The 23,184-nt window shown below is 39.5% G+C and overlaps 1 protein-coding gene across 1 annotated transcript in view; it reads right to left on the reverse strand.

The window, feature by feature from the left end:
• The window catches only part of LOC111869339 (cytosolic 10-formyltetrahydrofolate dehydrogenase), an 84,393-nt gene that overhangs the window by 59,723 nt on the left and 1,486 nt on the right, over positions 1-23,184 (reverse strand). The window contains exons 2-4 of the mRNA XM_023860793.2: positions 8,169-8,310; positions 6,988-7,222; positions 5,304-5,469 (exon numbers count right to left, since the gene is read on the reverse strand). Of these exons, the coding sequence (XP_023716561.1) occupies positions 5,304-5,469; positions 6,988-7,222; positions 8,169-8,310 (543 nt within the window). The remainder of the gene's footprint in view (positions 1-5,303; positions 5,470-6,987; positions 7,223-8,168; positions 8,311-23,184) is intronic.

Genomic DNA, 23,184 nt, shown 5'->3' on the forward strand with positions numbered 1-23,184 from the left:
GGAATTGCTATCATTATTCCTAATATCATGTATATGTTCTTTATATCTAGTGTTAAATGTTCTGCCCGTTTGCCCAATGTATGATAGCTAGCTGAAGGGAGGGCAGATATAGCACTAATTCAAGAACCCTGGATATACAGCGGCCAAGTGAGAGGTATAACAAATTCTGGGGGAACAATCTAGTCTGTTGCACCTGATCCTGAATCTATGTCAGGAAACATATCAATGCCCTACCTTTGCTGGAGTTCTGTTCTAGAGATGCAACAATGGTGAGGATAACATAAACACATGGCAGGGGCTTCAAGGAGCGTTTTGTTGCTGCTGCCTATTTTTCATATGAGTCAGATGAACCACCACCAACTAAAGAAGTGAGGGACATCATAAACTACTGTCACAGGAGGAAAAAGCAACTCATAATTGAATGTGATGCCAACACATACCACACTTTTTGGGGGGTGCACCGACACCAATCCAAAATGAGAAAACCCCATGGAATATCTGGTGAGTTCAAACATGAATATTCTTAATCAAGGTAATGAACCTATCTTTGTGGTTTGCAACAGGAAGGAGTTATTGACCTGACACTAGGGACAAACAAAATAGCAAACCTGGTAAGTAATTGGCATGTATCTGATGAACTGCCTTTGTCAGACCACAGATGCTTATGCTTCCAAATGGGTAACATGACAGTAAATCATGTTACCTTTAGGAATCCTAGGATAACCAATTTCGGACTCATATGAGGACGACCTATAAGTTAATCTGGAGATTATTTCGTGAAATATACCCAGGATAAGGGACATATCGGTCTGCTGACCAGCTGCAACAGTCCATCATCTTGTTTTAATATCATAATTGCCCAGCCAAGACCACTCACTCACGAAGGATGGCACTTTGGTAGAATAAAAAATTGAGTGGACTAAAAGCTAAAACAAGAGGGCTATTTAATATAGAAAAAAGTATATGGCAATGGGACACCTATAAGGAAACCCTCACCTGATATAATAAAGAAATAAGGAAAGCCAAACGATCATCATGGAGAAGATACTGCCAGGAAATCGATGATGTACTGGGCAATGCCAGACTCACGAGAATCATGGCAAAACAGGCGACCAACCAAGTTAACATTGTTAAGCTACCTGAAGGTCAGCATATTAGATAGGCACACGATACCTTTAAACTATTAAGTCTGTGGAAACAGATGGAATTTTACCGGTACTTTTCAGTAAGGGGTAGAGCATCTAGTCCCACGTCTATGCAGCATATTTAGAGCCTGTATGTTATATGGATTTATCTTCATGGCCTGGAGACAAGTTAAAGCGAAATTTATTCCTAAGCTTGAGAAACTTGAGTATACTGAGGCTAAGGCTTATTGTCCTATCAGCCTGTTGTCTTTCCTCTTGAAAACGATGGAGAAACTAGTGGATAGATGTATAGGGATGGTACACTTTATGCCGAAATCAACATGCCTACCAAATAGTTAAATATACTGAAACTGCATGGCATAATATGGTAACACGCGTAGAAAATGCAGTTGAACACAAGGATATTGCCCTTGGAGAATTCCTTGACATAGAGGAAGGTTTTGAAAGAAGTTCATTGGATATAATAAAACAGGCTGCTGAAAGTCATGGCATTGAGCCCTCTGTATGCAGATGGATCTGTGCTATGCTGGAAAGGAGGAATATAAATTCTACTTTGTCGGGAGAGTCCCTGAGGGCGACTACGGCCAGAGGGTGTCCACATGGAGGTGTGTGGTTGCCTCTGCTGTGGAGCCTGGTCATGGATGATCTTCTTTAGGAGCTGAACAGCAATGGCCATTACACAGTAGGATATACTGATGACATAGCAATCCTAATTAGTGGGAAATTCCCTCATACTGTGTCAGAGGTCATACAAACAGCCCTGTGCACTGTCCAACAGAGGTGTGAAAGAATGAAGTTGTCTATGAACCCATGTAAGACGGTAGATATACCCTTCACCAGGAAGCGGACCATAAGGGGGCTTAATGAACCTACCCTCTTCAATAAAACGATCCAGTTATCCAATGATGTCAAGCACCTTGCAATAACATTAGACAAGGGACTGACATGAAAAAAGTAGCTGGATAAGGTTACCAACAAGACCTATAAGGGCTCCTGAGCATGTAGAGGTACATTTGGGAAAACTTGGGGACTGAAACCAATACTGGATATTCACTGCAGTGGTAAGACCTATGGCTACCTATGCTGTCACTATATGGTGGCCTGGAGTTAAACGCAAAGCAAGTCAGGCAGAACTTAGCAAGCTGCAAAGAATAACCTCCTTTGGATTAACAGAAGCAATGAGAACAGCTACAAGAGCTGCAATGGAAGTCTTCCTTGGACACACCCCACTGTACTTGCAGGTGGAAACGGAGGCCAAAATAGGAAACTGCAGACTACGTTGCAACGACCAATGGAAACCCAAATTTTGAGGTTTTGGATATGCATACATGACACAGGTCATGGATAAAAACCCATCCTACAGATGGGGTCTGATAAAATGATACCAAGATATGTCTATGATAAACCCTTCATTATCAGAATCCCTGATAGAAGTAAATGGAAGCAGAGGTTTAAATTCGATAGAAAGAGGGGAACTAATCTTGTATAGAGATGGTTCCAAGACAGGAATAGGCACTGGATCTGGGGTGTATTGCCATGGAACAAGGAGGAAACTTAGTTTTAGCCTTGGGCAGCACACAAGAATGTTCTAGGCAGAAGTATACGCCATCAAGATATGCACAGTCAAGAATCTAGGTAGGAACTATAAGAATAGGAGTGTCTAAATTTTATCAGACAGTCAAGCTGTNTGAACGATTCAATATATACAATTGTACAGTTTCATGTGGTTTGTCTATTGGAGTATTGACGACAATCCCACACTGTAATTAAAGCACTTGGCAAACACCAGATCATCTCAAAACTGGTCTGGAACTGCCACCAATCCTCATACATCTTGCCAGACATAAGAGAGTTCAGCTGATATGGGTGCCAGGTCATGAGGGTATTGCTGGTAATGAAATGGCAGGTCTACTGGCAAGAACAGGATCTGAACACCCATTCATAAGACCTGAACTACGTAGCTTGAGGCATCTCAGTTGGAGTTGCCAAGGAAGCGGTCAGGGACTGGATTGAACATAAATCACAAAGCAAGGGGAATCCAAAACTGAACTCAAACAGGTAAAGGGACTTGTATTAGGGCCCTCCGCCAGAATAACAAAGAATCTGTTGGAATTAAACAGAGACCAATTAAGGTGAATGGTAGGACTGATCAGAGGACACTGCTACCTAAAAGGATAAGTTTTCAAACTGGGATTGACAGACGATCCCACTTGTATGAGGTGCCTGAAAGAAGATGAACCAGCCACACATATTCTATGCGATTGTGAGGCCCAAGTTCATTTAAGTACACTTGAAAGTATTCTGATGATAGTGTATGCTGTACAGAACTATTAGTCTTATTTTGGACTCTATCCATCGTCTGATATATAGAAGACAAAAAACACAACGTTTCAGAGACTGGATCTGTCTCCGTCCTGAGGTGGATGGGGCAAGATAAACCTAACTCAGTTGGGCCCATTAGAAAGAGCTAGAAAGACTACCTCTTTCCAACGGGCCCAACTGAGTAGGTTTATCCTGCCCCATCCACCTGAGGATGGAGACAGATTCAGTCTCCGAATCGTTGTGGTCTTTGTCTTCTATATACCAGACGATGGATAGAGTCCAAATATGCGTAATAGTTCATTTAAGATTTCGTTACTTGGGCCAGTTCATTATGGAACCAAGTGACTACTATGATGCACCCATAAATAAAGTCCTACATTTCATTCAAAATGTAGGATTAATAGAGGGTTAATTCAATGGGAAGCACAATAGATCTTAATTGGTCGTGATGCAGGAGCCTGATTGTGCCCCCCCCCACACACACACAGTCACAGTCACAGTAGACGAGAAGACACTCATAGTCCAGTAAGGAATGGAGTGAGTCTTAGGCAGTCATTACTGTGAGCTGTTGTACTTGATTGTGTTTAAGTGTGATTGTAAATGAAGGTGGCAATAAATCCAATCATACAATCCAGAACCTGTTTTATTAGTCATGGAATCCTGGACACCTGTCAGTATAATGCTGACTATGAAGGATACAAAAAAATGTCACTGATTGTAGAAAATTTAAATTATTACTGGGCAATTCAAACTCTTTTGAGCTGTCTCCTCAACATGTAACACACTTTTATTTGCAGATTTATCAGTTTTACTATAAGAACCTCTGAAATCAGGTAGACCATTATGAATAACCTGTGCATGTTTTTAAATTAAACATGTCAATGCTACTCACATACTGGTCAATTATGCTGTGTGTCCTAGTAGATCTACGCTTTACAACACAGCATGTATTTGTGTGTGTGTGTGTGTGAGAGAGAGAGACAGACAGTCTGCCAATCCCAATATAGAATCAAGTAATATTTCAATACTGTTTTATTATTTTTTTAAAAATTTCGCAATATAACGCCCTACTGTTTTGGGTTCTCATTAAAATATGAATAATTTTCAAGTCTTGAGAGAATAACAGTATCTGATTGTCAGATAAGATATACAATACAGGCTATTGAACTAGCATGACTTCTTACTCAATTATAGGTTGTATGAAATAACTACTTTAAATTTCATGCCATATCACTGTTTAAATATTTAGATTTTCCTAACATGTTGCACATATAAGAGATTGATGGCCGGAATTCAATTCTTGGCAGAGGTATTGATTCTGTTTTCTTCACAGTGACTAGACTGGCTGTGAGGCCCACCCACCCTCCTCTCCAAGTGGTAGTGAGAAATATTTCCCGAGGGGTAAAAGTGCCAAGTCATGAAGCTGACCACTCACTTCCATCTAGCACTGATGTCAAGAATGGTGGAGCTATACCTACACTCCCCAGTATGTCTTCATGGCATGGTGCTTGGCATTAGTTAAGCAGGGGAACAACTTTACCTTTTGCCTTTAACTTATTTAATTGTGTTAACAGCTTCCATTATCAGAAATTGGTTCTATAAAAAACTTCAACTCTAAATGAACTCAGACAGTAAATTATTGATGACCTTGGTAACCTCAGTATATCTTTCATATAATACAACAGTTGAAGCAGTTATCCTTTCAGGCCTTTGCTCATGCCAATGAAATCAGGAAATATGTTCACTGCAAAGTCATTATTTTTATCCTGCTACCACTGATTTCACAACTTCCTTATCAAAATCATGAAGTTAATCAAGAAACTAACTGTACTTTACCATTGCTTTGATCCCTTCTGGATAAAGGAAGCGCTTGTATAGAGAATCAACTGTATCATTGGGTTTGACTTTGCATGATTGCTGCAGAAGAATTGGACCCGTATCTAAACCATCATCAGCCCAGAAAACTGAAAACCCTGCATCACTGTCACCTGAGATAAGTGTCCTAGAAACAAAAACATCAGGCGGGGCATTCAGTACTTCCAAGGGACTCTTCTCTTAAGATGTAATTCGCATAGTGGGGGGTGGACTCCAGTTGGGTCCACTCGATATGGCAGCCACTGATTGGCCTATTGTACCTGCCCCAGGTGATTATGACGATGGAGAATTTGGTGGAATGAAGATTGGCAGGAGAAACCAAAGTACTCGGAGAAAACCCACCCCAGGGCCACTTTTCCACCACAAATCCCACTTGACCAGACCAGGGTTTCAACCCAGGCCATCGTGGTGGGAAGCCAGCGACTAACCGCTTGAGCTGTGGCATGGCCTTTTCACCTAAGATGTACCTCATAGTCTTAAAATTTACTAAGACACCATATTAACACCTCAAGAAAGAATTCGTTTAACCACCAGCATGGCTCCATGTATTGTGCTCCTTTTAGAGCACAATACAAAAAATACAACATCTAGCACTGCTATGAGATGACAGTGGCATCTGTCACAATTACAAGTTTAATGAAACTAGACAATCTGAAAGGCAAGCAGTCATTTTCTGTTGCATGGCACTGTTCTAGGTTTCACCTTGAAGGAACAATGTAAATAAAAACTGCTTTTTTTGGTCACAAATAATAATAGAACAACATAGGAACACTGGACACTAAATTATTTTATTATACTAGATTTACTAGATTTCGTGGAATTCATACATTCTTAGAATCAAAAAGAAAGTGTCGATGTAGTGAGACTGGAAATGTTGAATTGGTGAGGTCTACACCCATAGTGTGAAACTGATTTTCCTAATAAAATACTCTCAGTCTGTCAACAGTAAATGGTTAAAAATGGTCAATGTTTCAGAGACTATCTCTGTCCCTCTCATCAGGATTTGCTGTGACTACAGATCCACACCACATCTACATACTAACTTGTAAACCATGACTGAAACAGAGCACAAGCCAATGGGAGGCTACAAGGAGAGCTGTCAGTTTGCTTGGCCTAATCTTTTCTCATAGTTTCTCCAACTGACACTGCTGACAGCATGAGAGGATTTCATTAAATTCAACTGCCATGGAAGCTTCAGGCCTTGATTATCTTTCCAATGTAACAGACTTAAAGCCAGAAATACTGTAATGTTTGTAGTGTTGCCATTATCTTCTGCAGAAATTAAGCACTGATTGAAATCTTAAAATAAATTTTGTTCATAATAAAAATTTATTTTGTTGTCATACATATAAATATATCATGCAAACTAAATCTTGCTCAAAGTACCAAAGCTATTCATATAATTTGAAAGTATTCATATAAAAACATCTATGTATTTCACTTTTGTGTTATGACAAGACTGATTACAGTGTCTTCATTCATTACTTCCACTCCAGTTTTTCAATGATAGTATATGATATAAGGGCTAGAGTACAACTGATGAAAACACAAGATAGAAATATTTATACTTTTAGCATATCTCAATTCAAATTAGTGGTACCTCATCCATTGCAAGCTTAAAGCAATTTACTTTAGAATCACTCACCAATTTATGGCACTAACTCCTCTGTGCTTGGGAAGAAGTGAAGGATGATAGCAGATGCTTTTCAACCTAGGATAATCGATAACATCCATAGGGATGAACTGAGAGCAGAATGGCAGAACATTCAATTCAGCATTAAGTGATCTATATTTGCTGATAATTTCTGCCAATGGTGTTCCTTGTTTCCTCCATGCCTTGACTTTGAATACTGGTATACTGTCTGCTGCTGCTGTTGAAGCTGAAATAGTAAAGAATATATTATTTATGTCCCTCACAGTCTAGACACAAAACATAACAGGAAGGAACACCCAACGCCTTGAAATACACGAGACATAAATTGGACTGCACACTGAATATTAGAATCACAAACTGGAAGCACAACAGTCTCCACTAACAATTTTAAAAATCTGATGATGATCAATGTCGGTCAAAACATGCAATGTAATGTACAGAAGCTTTTAAATAAGGTTTGAAAGACATAGTGTAACTACTTCAGGTTAAAGTGTTGATGAGAAAAGTTGTTATAATTATAAATGATGACAGAAGAAGAATTTGGTAGGCTAGGTCATGGCCCACATTAAGGTTTCCTCCCAGCATTCATCTGATGGTTTTGAATGAAACTGTAATTGCCTCAGGCAGAACATCCAATATCCTGACCAAATTTTGAACCAGAAGATTAATGAATGAGAAAAACACTGTTAACAACTACACTCCATATATGGTGTTTCAACTGCAGATGTTCCATGTTACTGAATGAGAGTGAATGGTATGTGGAAGAGAATGTGGGTGAAAGCAGGCTCAAGTTAGTATTGAATTTTCAGTGATGGGAACGAGGAAATCCACAAGAATATCTTGTCAATACCTGACCTTTATTCAGGGCAATGTTCATTTTGAATAAGAGTCAAATATAATATGACTGATGGAATTTGTCAGGTATATTTACAAAATACGTCCTGCTACTGTACACTATTATAAATGGGGGTCACAGCTGGGTCAATGTATAGATTTTTGTGATCATGATTATAATCCGTAAAGATCAGTAGCAACATGAAATACGCATTTCTTTAAATTTTACAAGTATAAGAATAGTTCATAGAGACTTCATACAAGAAAATCAATATTTCCAGAATATTTCAATTTTTAAATGTCTCAAGAATAAAGTGTTGGCAAAACTTGCAACTTACCTAAAGGATCTTCTCGATTTCCATTATCTGGAACTGTGAAAACTCCAACAACTTTGTGTCCATCCTTTCTCAACAATTTGTACACTTCAGCTGCAAATGTGCTTTGACCTATTACAGCAACTCTCAGTTTATTAAGTATGTTCTGCAAATCAGCAATATGAAATAGTAATGAAATTTCCACACACACACACACACACACACACACACAAAACAATAAAAACTTATCATTTCCAGTCAGCACCTTGTGTGTTTCAGTCCTTTAACAAACTCTCACTTCTACATATATCAAAGGGTAAAGTAAAAAAAAAAAAAAGAAGTAAAAAGCAAAGTTATCCCTGGTACTAATTTCTATTAGAGGCTGAGTCAACTCCAGGGCATAGTGCAGCTGGATGGATTAGGTCAATTGGAAAAATCCAATGACCTCATCTGGAACTGAACCCGCTTGTAGCGTAGTGCCTCAACTAACTACGCTACTGCGTACCCCTACATCAAAGGGTATAATTCATATTAACATGAACATGCTGACAGCAGGTTCCTACTAAATATGGTTCACATCTACCAAAGTACATGACATCACACCTCAAATGGCCATAATCTGAACATTCACCACATTGAGTACCTGGAATCTTGTAAAGTAAAGTAAATCTATCCCCATACCAGGCCGTGAAGGCCCATAGGGTTGTGAGACGTTAAGGGTCCCACATTACCTTGACAATCGGCTCAAAGATGGCGGTAAGGTTGTCAGCCCTACGCGCCGGCCGCGCTTTATTCCCCACGAAAATGATTTAATTAATTTCTGTTAGAGGCTGAGTAAACCCCAGGGCCTAGAGCGGCTTGAAGTATTACGTCAACTGAAAAAATCCAATGACCTCGTCTGGACTTGAACCCGCGACCTTCCGGCTTGTAGCATAGCTCCTCAACCACTACGCTACCGCGTGCCCCCCCTGGAATCTTGTACATACAGATATTATGTCAAACGTGGAAGAACGTGTCAGCAATGAAAGAAAGTTTTTCTGAAAAAACTGGGGGAATCATACTGTCACGTGTATGGTGGTAGGCGTGACAAGAATAACGGGTTCTATTTTGGATGATTGGATTCATTAGCGCTTTGGTTATAATCTCTCTTACGAGTAATCACATTTACTGCAGACAATACAGCGCTAGCGCTGATTTGCACACTTTCCAGTTCACCGTTGGACACGCACTAGGATTCTCTGTTTCCATTAGTCGTCTCCTAGTAACGGATCTCAACACAGAAATTTCACTTCAAATCACTATAACGTCTTCCTGTTATTTCGTCTTTATTCTCTCTGTACTCCACTGTCATAATCTGTACTCAATTAATCTTCACAATTCACGCTTCATTTTCGTCCTTGTACTCTCAACTGTTGAACCCCTCTGAATTATCCACTTCGCTCCGTTCACGTGATTCCTCAGCTACTATTTCTTTTCTCTGCCAGCTCACTGATATAACCGAGGGACCGATATCGGACACCAGTCAACATATATCACGTGACCCCTACCCGCTGTTGCTGTGTGACTTCACCGCTCCTACACCAGCTGCCGGACACACAGAAAACACTGCTTGCTTTACTGTTGCTTGCGCGTATCGTCTTTGCAGAGCTGTTACTGGCAATGCGTTGATCAAATACGCCAGAATACAATCTCAGTTAAATTACAAGTTGTCCTGCACATATGAAAAAAGTAGGGGTGGTAACTGAAATACAGTTGTAAGATTATACAAAAGCAACAATGTAAGACACACTTCTTAGACATCAGAGATATGTCTCCTATTTATAAACTGAGTATCAAACCCGCATAATTTAAACACTAAAATATTAAGAATTCAACAAAATTTAACGTCATATATACCTATACATACCTAAAAAATAATGATCTCTTTTTTTTTTCCTAATACCATCATATCTATGAATTATGCGGCTCAAACAACCAAAAAAGAAGTCTTTAAAATACACCTACAAAAATTTATGCTATCACGTGTTAGTGAACAGACATGGGAATTTGATTGAAAATTGGATTTATTTGATACCTGTAACTCGTAACTTGTACAAATGCTTATAAGAGTCTCACTAATTTACACATTTTATAAGTCATTACAACCACAGCATACAAACAACATCCTCTGTTTGATATTTTGTCACCGGTAGTCTTTGCTATGTAGCATCCGCTAACTGGTGATTTCTCACGGCCAATCACGAACTGCCACTGCTCACTTACAAATCACGACTCGTGGACACTCGGTCGGCTGAGTAAATTGCTGCTGGCTTTTTCCAGGGCAGTCAATCTTGGTTTCAGGTCCTTTCAGGAACCTTGATCATATTTTTATTCTTCCCAAGTCGTTTACGTGTTTTGAAATTGGGCCTCTTCTTCAACGAGAGGAAGAGTTTGAATACTAACGGGCACTCTCTCTCCACTAGTGACGAATCGAACAGGCATTCCCTTACTAACTTGCGCGTCCACATTACTCGTGCTCTTGCTCGTGCTCGCCAGGCTTTTGCTCATCGGGAGACTCGCCTGGCTTTTACTTTTGCTCGTAAATCTTCGTCCACACTACTTCAGTTGTTCGCCAGGCTACGGCGCGTGAGGATCCGTATATTTACTTGTAGTGTGTATAGGCTGTAGTCGTATTTTAATTTATTGGCTATAGTTTTTAAATTAAAAATTTTAAATTTTCTTATCTTGTGACTTACCATATCGTCCACATTACTCGCGAGTATAGCGAGTCACACGAGCACGAGTAATTTGGACTCGCCTTTACACGCACCCGCACGCGCATTTGAATGGACTCCGGCTAAGTACTGGTAGGGGCAGGTCGGACTCGACTCCCGAATTTCACGAATCTGGTTGGTGGGGTAAATTGCTGAAGGTCCTAGCCAGCACAACGATCCTTTCTTCCGAGTACCACGGGACTCATGGCCATATTTTACTCTCTGATGGCCCAGGGAGCCTTCAGTCTCCTCGCTGAGTATCAAAGACAAAGTCAAAGTTACTTTACGACTGGCGGTTTACCGCTACTCAGTTCGTTTTCCTGTCTAAACACAAGGATACCCACGACCACGGATTTTTTCTACAACTGAACCTGTGTGGTCATAGTCCTCATATAACACTCTCTCTGACGAGAAGATCAGTTTGTGTCTTATGTATATACCTGTACTTGGTCTTTCGTCAAGTTACATATCGCACATGTAGCGTGTTATAGAATATTCTTCATTTTCTACTATATACTAGTCCTCTGTCAGTACATGCTTTATAAAGCAGGTCATGCATATCTTACGTATCTTATGCTACAACGGGAGCTAATAATTAAAACTGTCCTAAGCTTGACAACCGCCAAATTTAAGCCTCTTATATTTTTTATGACTCGTTTCTCCTTGTGCTGTACTACGAACATGTTAATTCTCATGATGCTCTATGACTACTGTTTGTTGCTTGCACAATCTTGTTATATAATCGTATGCATAAGGTAGATTGGAAGCCGTGTTCAAATCGCGGACCGGTGTGCCCCTTCGAAAATTTCGAATAGTGCGGAGAAACTTGTTTAGTAGGTGCTGTAATTTGAAGAGACATTTGTCTGTCCCTAGTTCTCAGGCGGGTTAAGCATAAGTCATCACTGATCTAACCAGTGCATTAGGAAGGGTTAGTTTAACATCAGCGCTTAAACTTTCATTTTTGAATAGAGTCTAGATTCTAATAAACGTTCTGAAGGCCTTGACTTCAGTCATTTCCACCTGCAGCCTGCATGTTATCCTCTTATCAAAACTTACACCCAGATATTTTACATTCAATGTAAGGCGAGTCTCTAGGGATCTAAGTCTATGGGAAAAATAGATTTTCTGAGTCTTATCTTCATTGATTTTTATGCTCCAGCGTTCACACCACGTCTCAATATTACTGAGATCTCACTGCCGCATTCTGAGAACATAACCCTCTTTGTGGTCTGTCGTATATACACAGGCGTCATCAGCAAAGAGATTTAGAAAGACATCGTGTGTTTGGGATGTATCATTTCACACACACTTACATGCATATATATCATTTACATATTTACATAATGTGGGGGACAGGACGGAACCTTGTGGCACCCCTGCTTGTATATATCTTGGTGCAGAACCTTCACACTTCGACTGAAACTCTGAATTTTCTCTGAAAAAGAAAACATCTAATAAGCTTGACTAGACTGATCGAAATTTGTAATTCTGATAACTTCTATAACAAACCAAGGCGCAATGTTCTATCAAAGGCGACGGAGATCTCAAGAGACTAATGGAAAATTCTGCATTTGTTTGCCAGAATTCCGAAAGTCTACTTATATCTTCTCACTCTCGAGAGGAGATAATTGAACACCCTTCTTTGTGCTGATGACCTTCTGTATGGTAGCAGTAAAAAATTAGGAAGACCAAAACGTTCATCCCCGAAAATTACATATGCTAACAGTATTTAAGCCTTCTGTCATTGATCGATCTTCAGGAATATTTTGCATATTGGCCTTTAATTTCTTATAAAGTCCTGACATTTTGCTAATCGTTGAATCAGAATATTTGCATTACCATGTACGTTAACAAATGAATTGATAAACTGTAGATATACTCCAACTAAAGAAGAGAAAATAAATGCTTTTAATTGTGGAGTCGGTGGTTCTTAAGATTCTAAAATGCTTCCTGACTGCTGCCCCGATTCAGTTTCGGAAAATCGAACATTTTAAAAATATTTAGCTCTTATTAGCCACTACCTTTCATAAAGAGAGGAAGCCAAGGTACTTCCCAAACACGACGTATGATCAACATTTTTAACGTTATAATTATTACGGCATATAGACCTGTTCCTAGTTGCTAGTCGTGGCAATTTTCTCTATTGTATTCCTAAGTGTTTTACAGTTACACGTTTCTGTGCTACAGGAAACCCTCAGTAAAACGCAAGTTCGATGGAGAGCTTCTGTACACACATTCTATGTGAAACTGACATTTATACAAATTTTAATTCCCAGCATTATTTGTATTCAGCCCGTGACTAAACACATGAAATTTAAAGTACTTTTAAGACTTAACAGCAAGTCTAGAAGACCGAGATTAACGGCCGTGCGGATCCGTTGTGCAGACCACGCGACACCCTCTATCCGCAACTTCGCCGACAAGCGGCGGTCGCTCGGTCGGTACAGTTCGCTTACGGATTAAAACCACGGTGTTTTTTCTAAGACATACGTCTTACCAATGCGACTGGCACAGATCACTTAATTGTTTACATTTATCCCGCCGTATGATAGAAAAATCGGCCCCGCTTATAGTGATATGTGGGAGAACGTTTCATTGGTAACAATGGCTGATTACAACTTCTATATTAAAACCGTCACAACACAAATATATCAATGTCAGTGCCTAGTTTTGGCTCTGCTACTATATATGCAACTTGCTTGACTAGCATTTATAATTTTCATTTCATACATCAGGTTGTGTTATAATAGACAATTTAGCAGAGCCAAAACTAGGCACTGACATTGATATAGTTATGTTGTGATGGTTTTAATATAGAAGTTGTATATTATAACATAACAGGATGCATGAAATGAAAATTATAAATAGCGGATTAAATACGAATGCACGTGGTCAGTGTTTTTATTGCAGGAGGTTGGAAATGTGTATATAAAAAGTGGAAGTATACTAAAGAAAACTTAAAAATCAAGAAAATATAAAATATTTTAGGTCAATTGACCACAATTCCTTGAGATATAAATAAAAAAGGAAATTAACATAATGTTTCTGGAGATCCATATATATAATTAAAAAAATGAACAACGTATTTAAATTAAGAATTACAGTTTTTTAAATTGATTATGTATTGCCTTTTCTGAAAAGGTCATCAAAAAAAGTCCATATTCGCGGGAAAGCTGAAGAACAAACTAGGATATTACATAATCACTTCTATTGTTCGTGCTTCATGGGCGCGATAAGGCACGTGAGCAATAACAATAATCGAAGCACTGAAGAAGGCAAACATAGTTTTTATATTTATTCGTGTAAGCCCTTCATATATCGAAGTCCCACAAAGAATAACGTAACGAGCAGTAGCTGAATATCTAAGTTTCTGAATAAATAGGGCCAAGTATAAATGGAAATTAAATGTTAAAGGTTAAGGGTACTCTGCCACAAAAATCTGAAATTAAATAACGTACAATGTCCAAAACAACCATATTTAAGTGGGTACGGCACAAAAACTAAAAGAATATGTGAGAAGTTAAAGTGTGAAGAGTTCTATCTCTCGGGGGTTGGTTGACGTTTCGGAGGGGCATCTCATCTACATCTTCAGGATCTAAGAGTCGGCCAAGCGGGAATCCAGCGTGAGTTCTTGTTGTTACCTGCCCGCGCCGGTTTCTTGCTTGGCTCGTTCTTCGACCATAAGGATGGAGGAGACATGTTCCTCTGAGACGTCAGTTGGCTTCCAATGGGCAATATGACGTCGCATTGCAGGAGGCAGAACTCTTCATAACCGATGTTGCGAGGACCTCAAATCCGACAAATTTGAACTTTTAAGACATTATAAACTGTATAATTTACTATACATGGCACTTGTCACTGAAGGTAAAATTTGCAACAGGCAACTATTAATTACAAATATTTGTATACCACTTCTAGAACCTGTATATACATTAATTACAACTTTTCACACTGGAACGGCTGCTATATCACAATTAGAAAAATTTCATGAAGCAACACATGATGAATATCAGAAGTAATTACATTGTCTGGTGATTTATGCTGCCTATTAATTGTGGCTGCCGTTGTAAGCAGTTTTCTCTCCGCATCATCCGGTTCATCATCTTATGTAACCTAGCATTAAGGTAGAATGCATCACAGTAGACTGTGACCCAGAGGAACAAAGAAATATTGAGTTAATGCCAGTTACAGAAACATACCAATGCCTATGTTTCCGAAGAGCATGCAATAAAGCTACTGATTGTAATTATTAATGTAAAACGAGCACATTTACAGGCATTTGGTTCTTCTTTTTCTGATTCTACATTTCCCACAACATACATTATGCACTGACAACTTCATTTACTGGCCTTGTTCACAAACTGCCAAATGCTTGGTTTTCTTTGGTGTGAATACACATGTGATATGACACTGAATATCACTGACTACTTATTGCTAACGTGGTCAGTATGCCTACTGGATATGGGCTGGAAGACCGAGAGGTCGAATTTCGAGTCCCGGTAGGGACGAGAATATTCTCTTCTCCACGTCGACCATGACCTGTTCTGCCTCCCCAAGCCTTCTATCCAATGAGTACCAGGGGCTCTTTCCCCGGGGTGTTAAGTGGCCAGGGTGTGAAGCTGACCATTCAACTCCAACTAGTGTCGAGGTCAAGAATGTATGGATCCATACATCCACTTCCGCATACGCCTTAATGATGTAGTGCTTAATTCATTAAGCACAGGGGCAACTTTACCCTTCACTAGTCTGAGCGGAGCCTTATACATTTACAGCACTATACGAATGACAGCAATATCCACGATTACAATAGGCGGCATTCACTGCCATCATGTAATGAAATTTGTTGCAATTGATCACTGCAATTTTCCAGAACACATTGTCACTATTAATCTGATGTAGCAAATTAAGGAGTTCACTATCGGTCTGTTTTTGTAACCACGTCATAACTTCATTAATATTTTCTAGTACTGGTTTCAATTTGGTTAGAGAAACCAGAAACATGTCTCTTCATAGCTGAATATGGACTTCAAACACTGCACCCGAATTCTACAACAAATTTGCTGCAATACCGCTGTATAATGTAACCCAGACATTTCATAGAAGTTTGTATGACGTAAAACATCACAGTAGTGTAAAAAGGCAGAGCATTTCGACGGTCCATTATATGCTGATTCATATATTGTCGCAGGAATTTGCTATGAGCACGGTGTGATTGCATTTTGTTGTATCCTTCCGTCTCTTGTCCCATTGTAACTTCCACATATCACCTCCTAAAGGAACCAGAAGGGATATCACAATGCTGCCCTGCATACGCACCACTTGAGCTCGTCCGAAAGGCTCGGGAGATCGTTAAACTGACAAATGTCTCCCTTAAGCCTTCTAAGAATTGCTTCCATCTGTGACATGCTTATGAAGAAGTAGGTAGCACCGAAATGAGTTTGAGTTAAGTTGAGTGCGGAATTCTGTCAGTAGTGGGGAGCCTTTGCGAAGTTACTTTACTTTAAAAGCTGAATATAGGTTTATACTTATCTCGTTTTGTACGTACAAAATGGAAATTTTTCAGACAAAGTTGCAAATTTTAAGATGTTAAAATCAAGGTTGGATATAGTTCTTCTGATCCAGGTAGACGATCCAGATCAGTAAAATAGTGAGGGGGATATTCAGCGCGTTATACAGGATATTATTACAAGGCAGTTTCGGATTCGGAAATTCTTTGTATGAATATAGTTGCTGATACCAGTAGATATGGCTCTTTAAGACACCATAATAAATTCGTCGGAGACTTCAAAGTAGGAGGGCAAAGGGCAAATTATTCAAACTGTGAAATATACAGATGACCTTGTGTTAATGGATAAGGAAGAAACTGTGCTACAGGGCATGATTGATAGACTAATTGAAATTGGAAGGTGCTATGGCATGGAAATGAATGTGGAAAAAAACGAAAGTAATGAAAATTTCGAAACAACCAACCCCAGTCACAATAAAGATAGACGAAAAACAACTGGAGAATGTGGAATGTTTTAAATATTTGGGTAGCTTGTTAATAGATGATGGAAGGTGTACTAGTGAAATTAAATCCAGGATTGCCATGGCAAAAGCTGCATTTAGCAAGAAGAAGAATCTTTTTACCAGCAAATTGGACTTAAATTTGAGGAAGAAACTAGTGAAATGCTATATTTGGAGCATAGCTCTGTATGGGGCTGAAACATGGACACTTAGGGCAGTAGATCAGAAACATCTGGAAAGTTTCGAAATGTGGTGTTGGCGAAGGATGGAGAAGATCATCTGGACCGATTATGTGAGAAATGAAGAAGTGTTAATTAGAGTCAGTGAGAAGAGGAACATCCTACATGAAATAGGAAAACAGAAGGCTAATTGGATTGGTCATGTTTTACGCAGAAACTGCCTTCTAAAAGAAGTTGTTGAAGGAAAATAGAGGGGCGGATAGAAGTGACAAGAAGACGAGGAAGAAGACGTAAGAAGATGCTGGATGACCTTGGGGACAGAAGAGGATACTGTCATTTGAAGGAGAAAGCTCTAGATCGCATTAAATGGAGGAATTGTTTTGGAAGAGACTGTGGACCTGTCGTCTTGTCAGATTACTGATGATGATGAATAAATTCGTTATAAAGGGTTCTGAAACCAAGCAGAAATTGTCTACCCGCATCTACTCCCATTTACAGCCATGAATTTAATATAATACTTCTATAAAATATTTCCACACCGCTTTCCACAGAAACTGGTAAAAATCTTTTAAGGACGGAAAATCTCAAACGATATTGCAAAACTTAATCCTTTCATCTCTTGATTCTGAAGCAGTTATCTGTCATCCATTGTGAAAAATGTACTATGTTAGGAAATGGCACAACCGTAGGCACGTTGCCACCACCCATGAACTCAGGGATAATATAAGAAAAAAGTACAGGGACGAGACCATTTGAGGGGCATTGGTTTAGATGGGATGTTAATATTAGGCAAGGCAGTGGACAGGATTCCACTAGCCCTAGATACGACCAGTTATGGACTCTCGTGAACACGAGAATAAAATATTTGGTTCCTTAGAACACGGGGATTTACTTTAACAGTTGAGCGACTACAAACTTCTGAAAAATGGATCTGATTTGTAGAATGAATCAGTTAACCAAAATGAAAAGCAGTTCCTTTGTTGCTGCTAGATGTTACAATCTTTTATATAAGTTTATAACATTTTTATCATTTTAAACGCTCCTTCAACACACAGGCTGGTCTGGAAATACGTAACGCTCTAAATCTATATTCGAGAGGTACTTGGTTCGATTCTCGGTCGGGAGACCGGATATTCTGACTGAGATTTTCCGCGATTTTCTCTCCAAGCAAATGTCGAGATAGTATCTCGATTAGGCCATTACCGAGCACTTCCGAACCTTTCCAGTTCACCTTTAATTTATTATCCTACCATCCGACGCTATACACTCTTCAAATTGAACCACAAAAACATAAATACATGCACATGGGCACGCGGTAGCGTAGTTGGTTGAGGGGCTATGCTACAAGCGGGTTCAAGTCCCAATGAGGTCATTGGATTTTGTCAGTTGACCTAATCCTTCCAGCTGTACTAGGCCCTGGGGTTTACTCAGCCTCTAACAGAAATGAGTACCAGGAATTAATTAAATAATTTTCCTGGGGAGTAAAGCGCGGCCGGCGCGTAAGGCTGACAACCTTACCGCCATCTTTGAGCCGATTGTCTAGATAGTGTGGGACCCTCAAAGTCTCACAACCCTATGGGACTTCACGGCCTTTAGTTTACTTTACTTTACTTTACTTTTCATGGTGCTGTCTTCACACAGTAACTGTATGTTTACAATATATTGATTGGAACATAGATCCTGTTCAGAAATTAGAAATCTAGTTCTCAATTGAAGCTAACCACAACAGTTTCTTAGTTATATGTCCTCAATTTTCAGCTACAGTGAAACAATGTTGAAGATCATATTATATATTGTAGCATTTATATTTAAGGCGAGTCTTTCCCTAAAAAGTTAAATATTAAACTGTGTGGTTAATATTATTCCTTTCCTGATCATTACTGGTACTCGATTCTGAAGTAAACCAAATTTTTCATTTAAAGAAAATGTCTCATTTAGGGTTGCCGACTGTCCAGTTTTCAGTCTCAGATTCCAGGTTTTTAATTAAATGAACAGCGTTTAGTCGCAATAATGGGCCGCACGCAAAATGTCTGGGTTTAGGTGGTTAGGACCGGAAATTTTCTGTAAATATCGCTCCACAGATTTTTTTACAACATGTACAGGATCTATTTTCGAAAGAAGTACTTTCGTCTTAAGAAGAAATACTTCAGGTCCAGGAATACTCATTTTGTAATATTTTACAGTTTCTAACTAACAGCGGACGAAACATGGAGCGAACAATACGCGGATACACCAATGGACTTTCATAATTGCAGGTGTTCAGATGATTGCGTTTGTTTTTAATTTAACGTCGTATATTTCATTGATGCCTTCAGGGGCAAATGTCTATAATTCAATTGTCATTGTAATTTGGGAGTTACATTAGCCAGGCAGTAACACTGAGCTTGTTAAGCTTGAAACAATAATGTGGTGTTTATATAAATGTTTCATTTGGAAATATGAATAACCTCATACTCTTTCAAATAGGAAAGAAAAATAAAAAGACGGTGACAGTGCCACTTTCATGAAGAGTGGTGGCGAAATGAGGAATTGGCGAACTCGCTGTCGAAAGAAGTCTACAAAACAGGACATTGTAAAATGTGCTGCGTAAATTCTACTCTGACATATGATTCGGTGAAAACAATAGGACGTCATGCGACAACAGAAATTCGTAATAGAAATGTTGTGCCACCTGTTATGCCGTGGTGACAGGGGGCATGGAGGCATCCCGCTGTCACCTTCTGTACTGCAGTCACAGGGGGTGGGCTAAGGAAACCGCTAAATTACTCCCTCGATCTCCTGATCTACTCAACAACTATATAGGTATATATCTACACATCCCTGCCGCTAGACACACCCTCTGCAGTCTCTACATTACACCTGTCTACCTCTGCAGCACTCCGTTGGATCACTCTTACGCCCTGCACATTTGTTTTAACGTTCCTAACTCAAGTCCCATTGGAGGGATTACACTTTAATAATATCACAATTATTAAGCATGGCGATAAGAGTAGTTCCACTTACTTGGGTGAGTCTGCAGAAGGATGGCGTGCCTGGTGTCTAGTCAGTGCCTCTTCCAACATGGCCTACGACCGCAATTGGCCAAAATTACTGTTTGAATAATCCGATAATAATTTGCTCTCCGGGTTATATACCTTTATTCATGCTAGCTCATTACTTTCCCGGAGGGTGTAAGCCCGCCTGTAATGACGTCTTGTCCCAAGTGGTTGGCTGGGATCCTTAGGGTGGACACACCCCTCCTACTGCTAGACCATTTGGCTAACACTTTTACCTGCAAACGTCCCTCCCTTCACTCAACTGTAAATTCTGTAGTTAGCAGTTCGATATACATTCAACGTCAATCTGCTGACAAGGCATCGACGCGTCAAAGGCTAACGGCCGTCTAACTCCATACGCAGAAATTTCTTGAAGTTTCTTAACCTTCTTACATCCTCTTTCGTACATCTTACAAGTATTTCCCAAGACTAATTCTATCCTAACCAACATTTTCCCCTAAAATACAAAAAGTTAAATACTCCTTTAACATATTACCGGGAGCCGGCCTTCACGGCACAACAAGAAAATTTCTGGCAAACTTAAAGAAGTTAGCTGTTCACAAGCATTTTGTGACAACTGGAACAGGCCTCCACAATAAGTGTCCTGAGCAGAATCAGTGATTTTATGGTTCAAAACACCACCACAGTTCTTGTCCCATTACTCGAAATTTACTGTTCTCTCTCTTTGTGTTCACACTTCTAAATTAGCATCGAAAATCTACTGTGGACGCACAGAAACGGAATCACAGGCTGAAAATATATTGCCACATCACTCATCACAATCCATTTACCTTTACTGGCCCTAAAACCCTGTGTGGATCTTGGCCTCATCCATGGCTTCGTAACAGTAAATTTTCAGGGGTGGGATTGTTAGCCCCAAACCCCAACCTGGGGTACCGGGAATTACACTTCATCTGGTCCCTACCTTTCACCCATGTGGCATGGGAGGCCGTGCCAGGAGCTTACAGTCTCGCCAGCATAGCGGCGTTCGGGCTCGCAAACCTCCTCTCCATCTGAAGGCGTCACTAAAGTTAGATTTGAAAAATGCAGATAATGATCCATTTTCCGTTGGCTGTAATGTAGCAAATAAAGGCAATTTTAACATGTATCCAGTTGCCATTCGATACTTTGATCTTGAGAGGAATACGACTTCAGCAATTTTAGATTTTCGCGAAAATTGAGATTGAGCATCTGAGGCGACTGCTGATAAGCTTAAAGACTATATCTCCAAAGGCAGATCTATCGGGAAAAGTTGCATACGCTGCAGAAAAGTGTGCACTTAATTACAGGAGGAATAGATCAGCATCTGTGAAATTAATAAACTCATTCGATATGCCAAATTGACTGCTGGCCACTATATGACAGAATGCTGCCAAAATAGGTGGGTTGGGGGGAACTGTCCTCTGATGTCGAAATTTTAGTAGTTAAAGTGTTTAATGAATTATCATCCAGTGCACTGCAACTTGAAGGGCTGAGAGACTACTCCATATTTCAGGAAACTAAGTATTCTGTTTTTCCTCACCTTCCTACTCGCTTCATCAGCTTCTTTGCTGCTATGGAGAGATTTCTTGAAAACTTGACAGTAACAAAATCTTATTTCTTGAGTCAAGGTGATGGAAACGTGAGCATAACGCTTTGCAGATTTGTTGTTAGGTCACTGCTGATCTAGCTCTTCCAGATATGTAATTGTACATGTTTCAAGTGTCATGAGTCTCTTTATTGTAAGCATTAAATAAATTACATAGAGATCAACGAAATATATTCAGTATTCAATAAACTGAAAACAGAATATGTCCGGAGGTGGAAGAAAAATTTCTATGTAATACATGTATTACAAAATTTGAAGAAACTTTCTCCATTCGAACAAAATATTTTCTTCGACGATTCTCATCCATTGTACACTCGAATTGCACACTGTTTTGAAAGATGGTTTGATTTTGTAGAACACCTGTGCCTTACTGAATCTCAATATGGATGACTGAATTTGTTAAAAGTGGAAGTGAATAATGACCTGTTATTTTCGGAGCTTTGTAACCTTCCTGAAGTTTCATCCTTTATTAAGTATTCGATGTAAGTCACTCTAGGAAAAAGGAAATTTTTCAAAAGTATACTAACTTGCTTACCCATGGAGCTGAGCCCTTCTGGAGGAGCCGCTAATTCTGCAGCTACTCAAGAAATTCACAGCATTTTATTGAACCCGAAGGTTCATCACCGTGTTCACAAGAGCCCTCCACTGGTCCCTATCCTGAGCCAGATCTATCCAATCCACACCTTCCCATCCTATCTCTCTAAGATCCATTCTAATATTGTTCACCCACCTACGCCTTGATCTTCCCTGTGGTCTCTTTCCTTCTGGCTTTCCTACCAATATCCTATACGCATTCCTCGTCGCCCCATTCGTGCTACATGACCTGCCCACCTCATCCTCCTTGACTTAATCATTCTAATTATACTTGGAGAAGAGCACAAGTTAAGAAGCTCCTCATTATGCAGTTTTCACCAACCTCCTGTCACTTCATCTCTCTTCTGTCTAAATATTCTCAACGCCCTCTTCTCAAACACCCTCAGTCTGTGTTCCTACCTGAATGTCAGAAACCAAGTTTCTCACCCATACAGACCCACAGGCAAAATTATAGTTTTGTATATTCTAATTTTTATGTTTTTGGACAGCAGACAATAAGACAAAAGGTTCTGGATTGAATGGTAGCAAGCATTACTTGAGTTCAATCGCCTCTTAATTTCCTCCTGAACCAGGTTTCGATCTGTTATCGTTGTTCCCAAATATCTGAACTGTGCCACATTTCAAAAGTATAATATTTCTAATATTCGGGTTAGGTTTTAAAGGATGCGAAACATTTACTTTGCTCAAAATTGTTCAATATATCCTGGCCGTACCACCACCAAAACTTTCCTGGAGTGTGTTGCCTATGTAACGCGAAAAATAAATTCACGCGGGTCTCGGATTTGACGAATAGATTTATCGAACGCTCACTTTTACACTATCGAGTACAATGATGATCATTTATAACATCTGCGGACGTTTCTTCTTCAACGTTATAATTACTTG

Source organism: Cryptotermes secundus, unplaced genomic scaffold (assembly GCF_002891405.2).
Source record: "Cryptotermes secundus unplaced genomic scaffold, Csec_1.0 scaffold541, whole genome shotgun sequence".
Classification (NCBI taxonomy): domain Eukaryota; kingdom Metazoa; phylum Arthropoda; class Insecta; order Blattodea; family Kalotermitidae; genus Cryptotermes; species Cryptotermes secundus.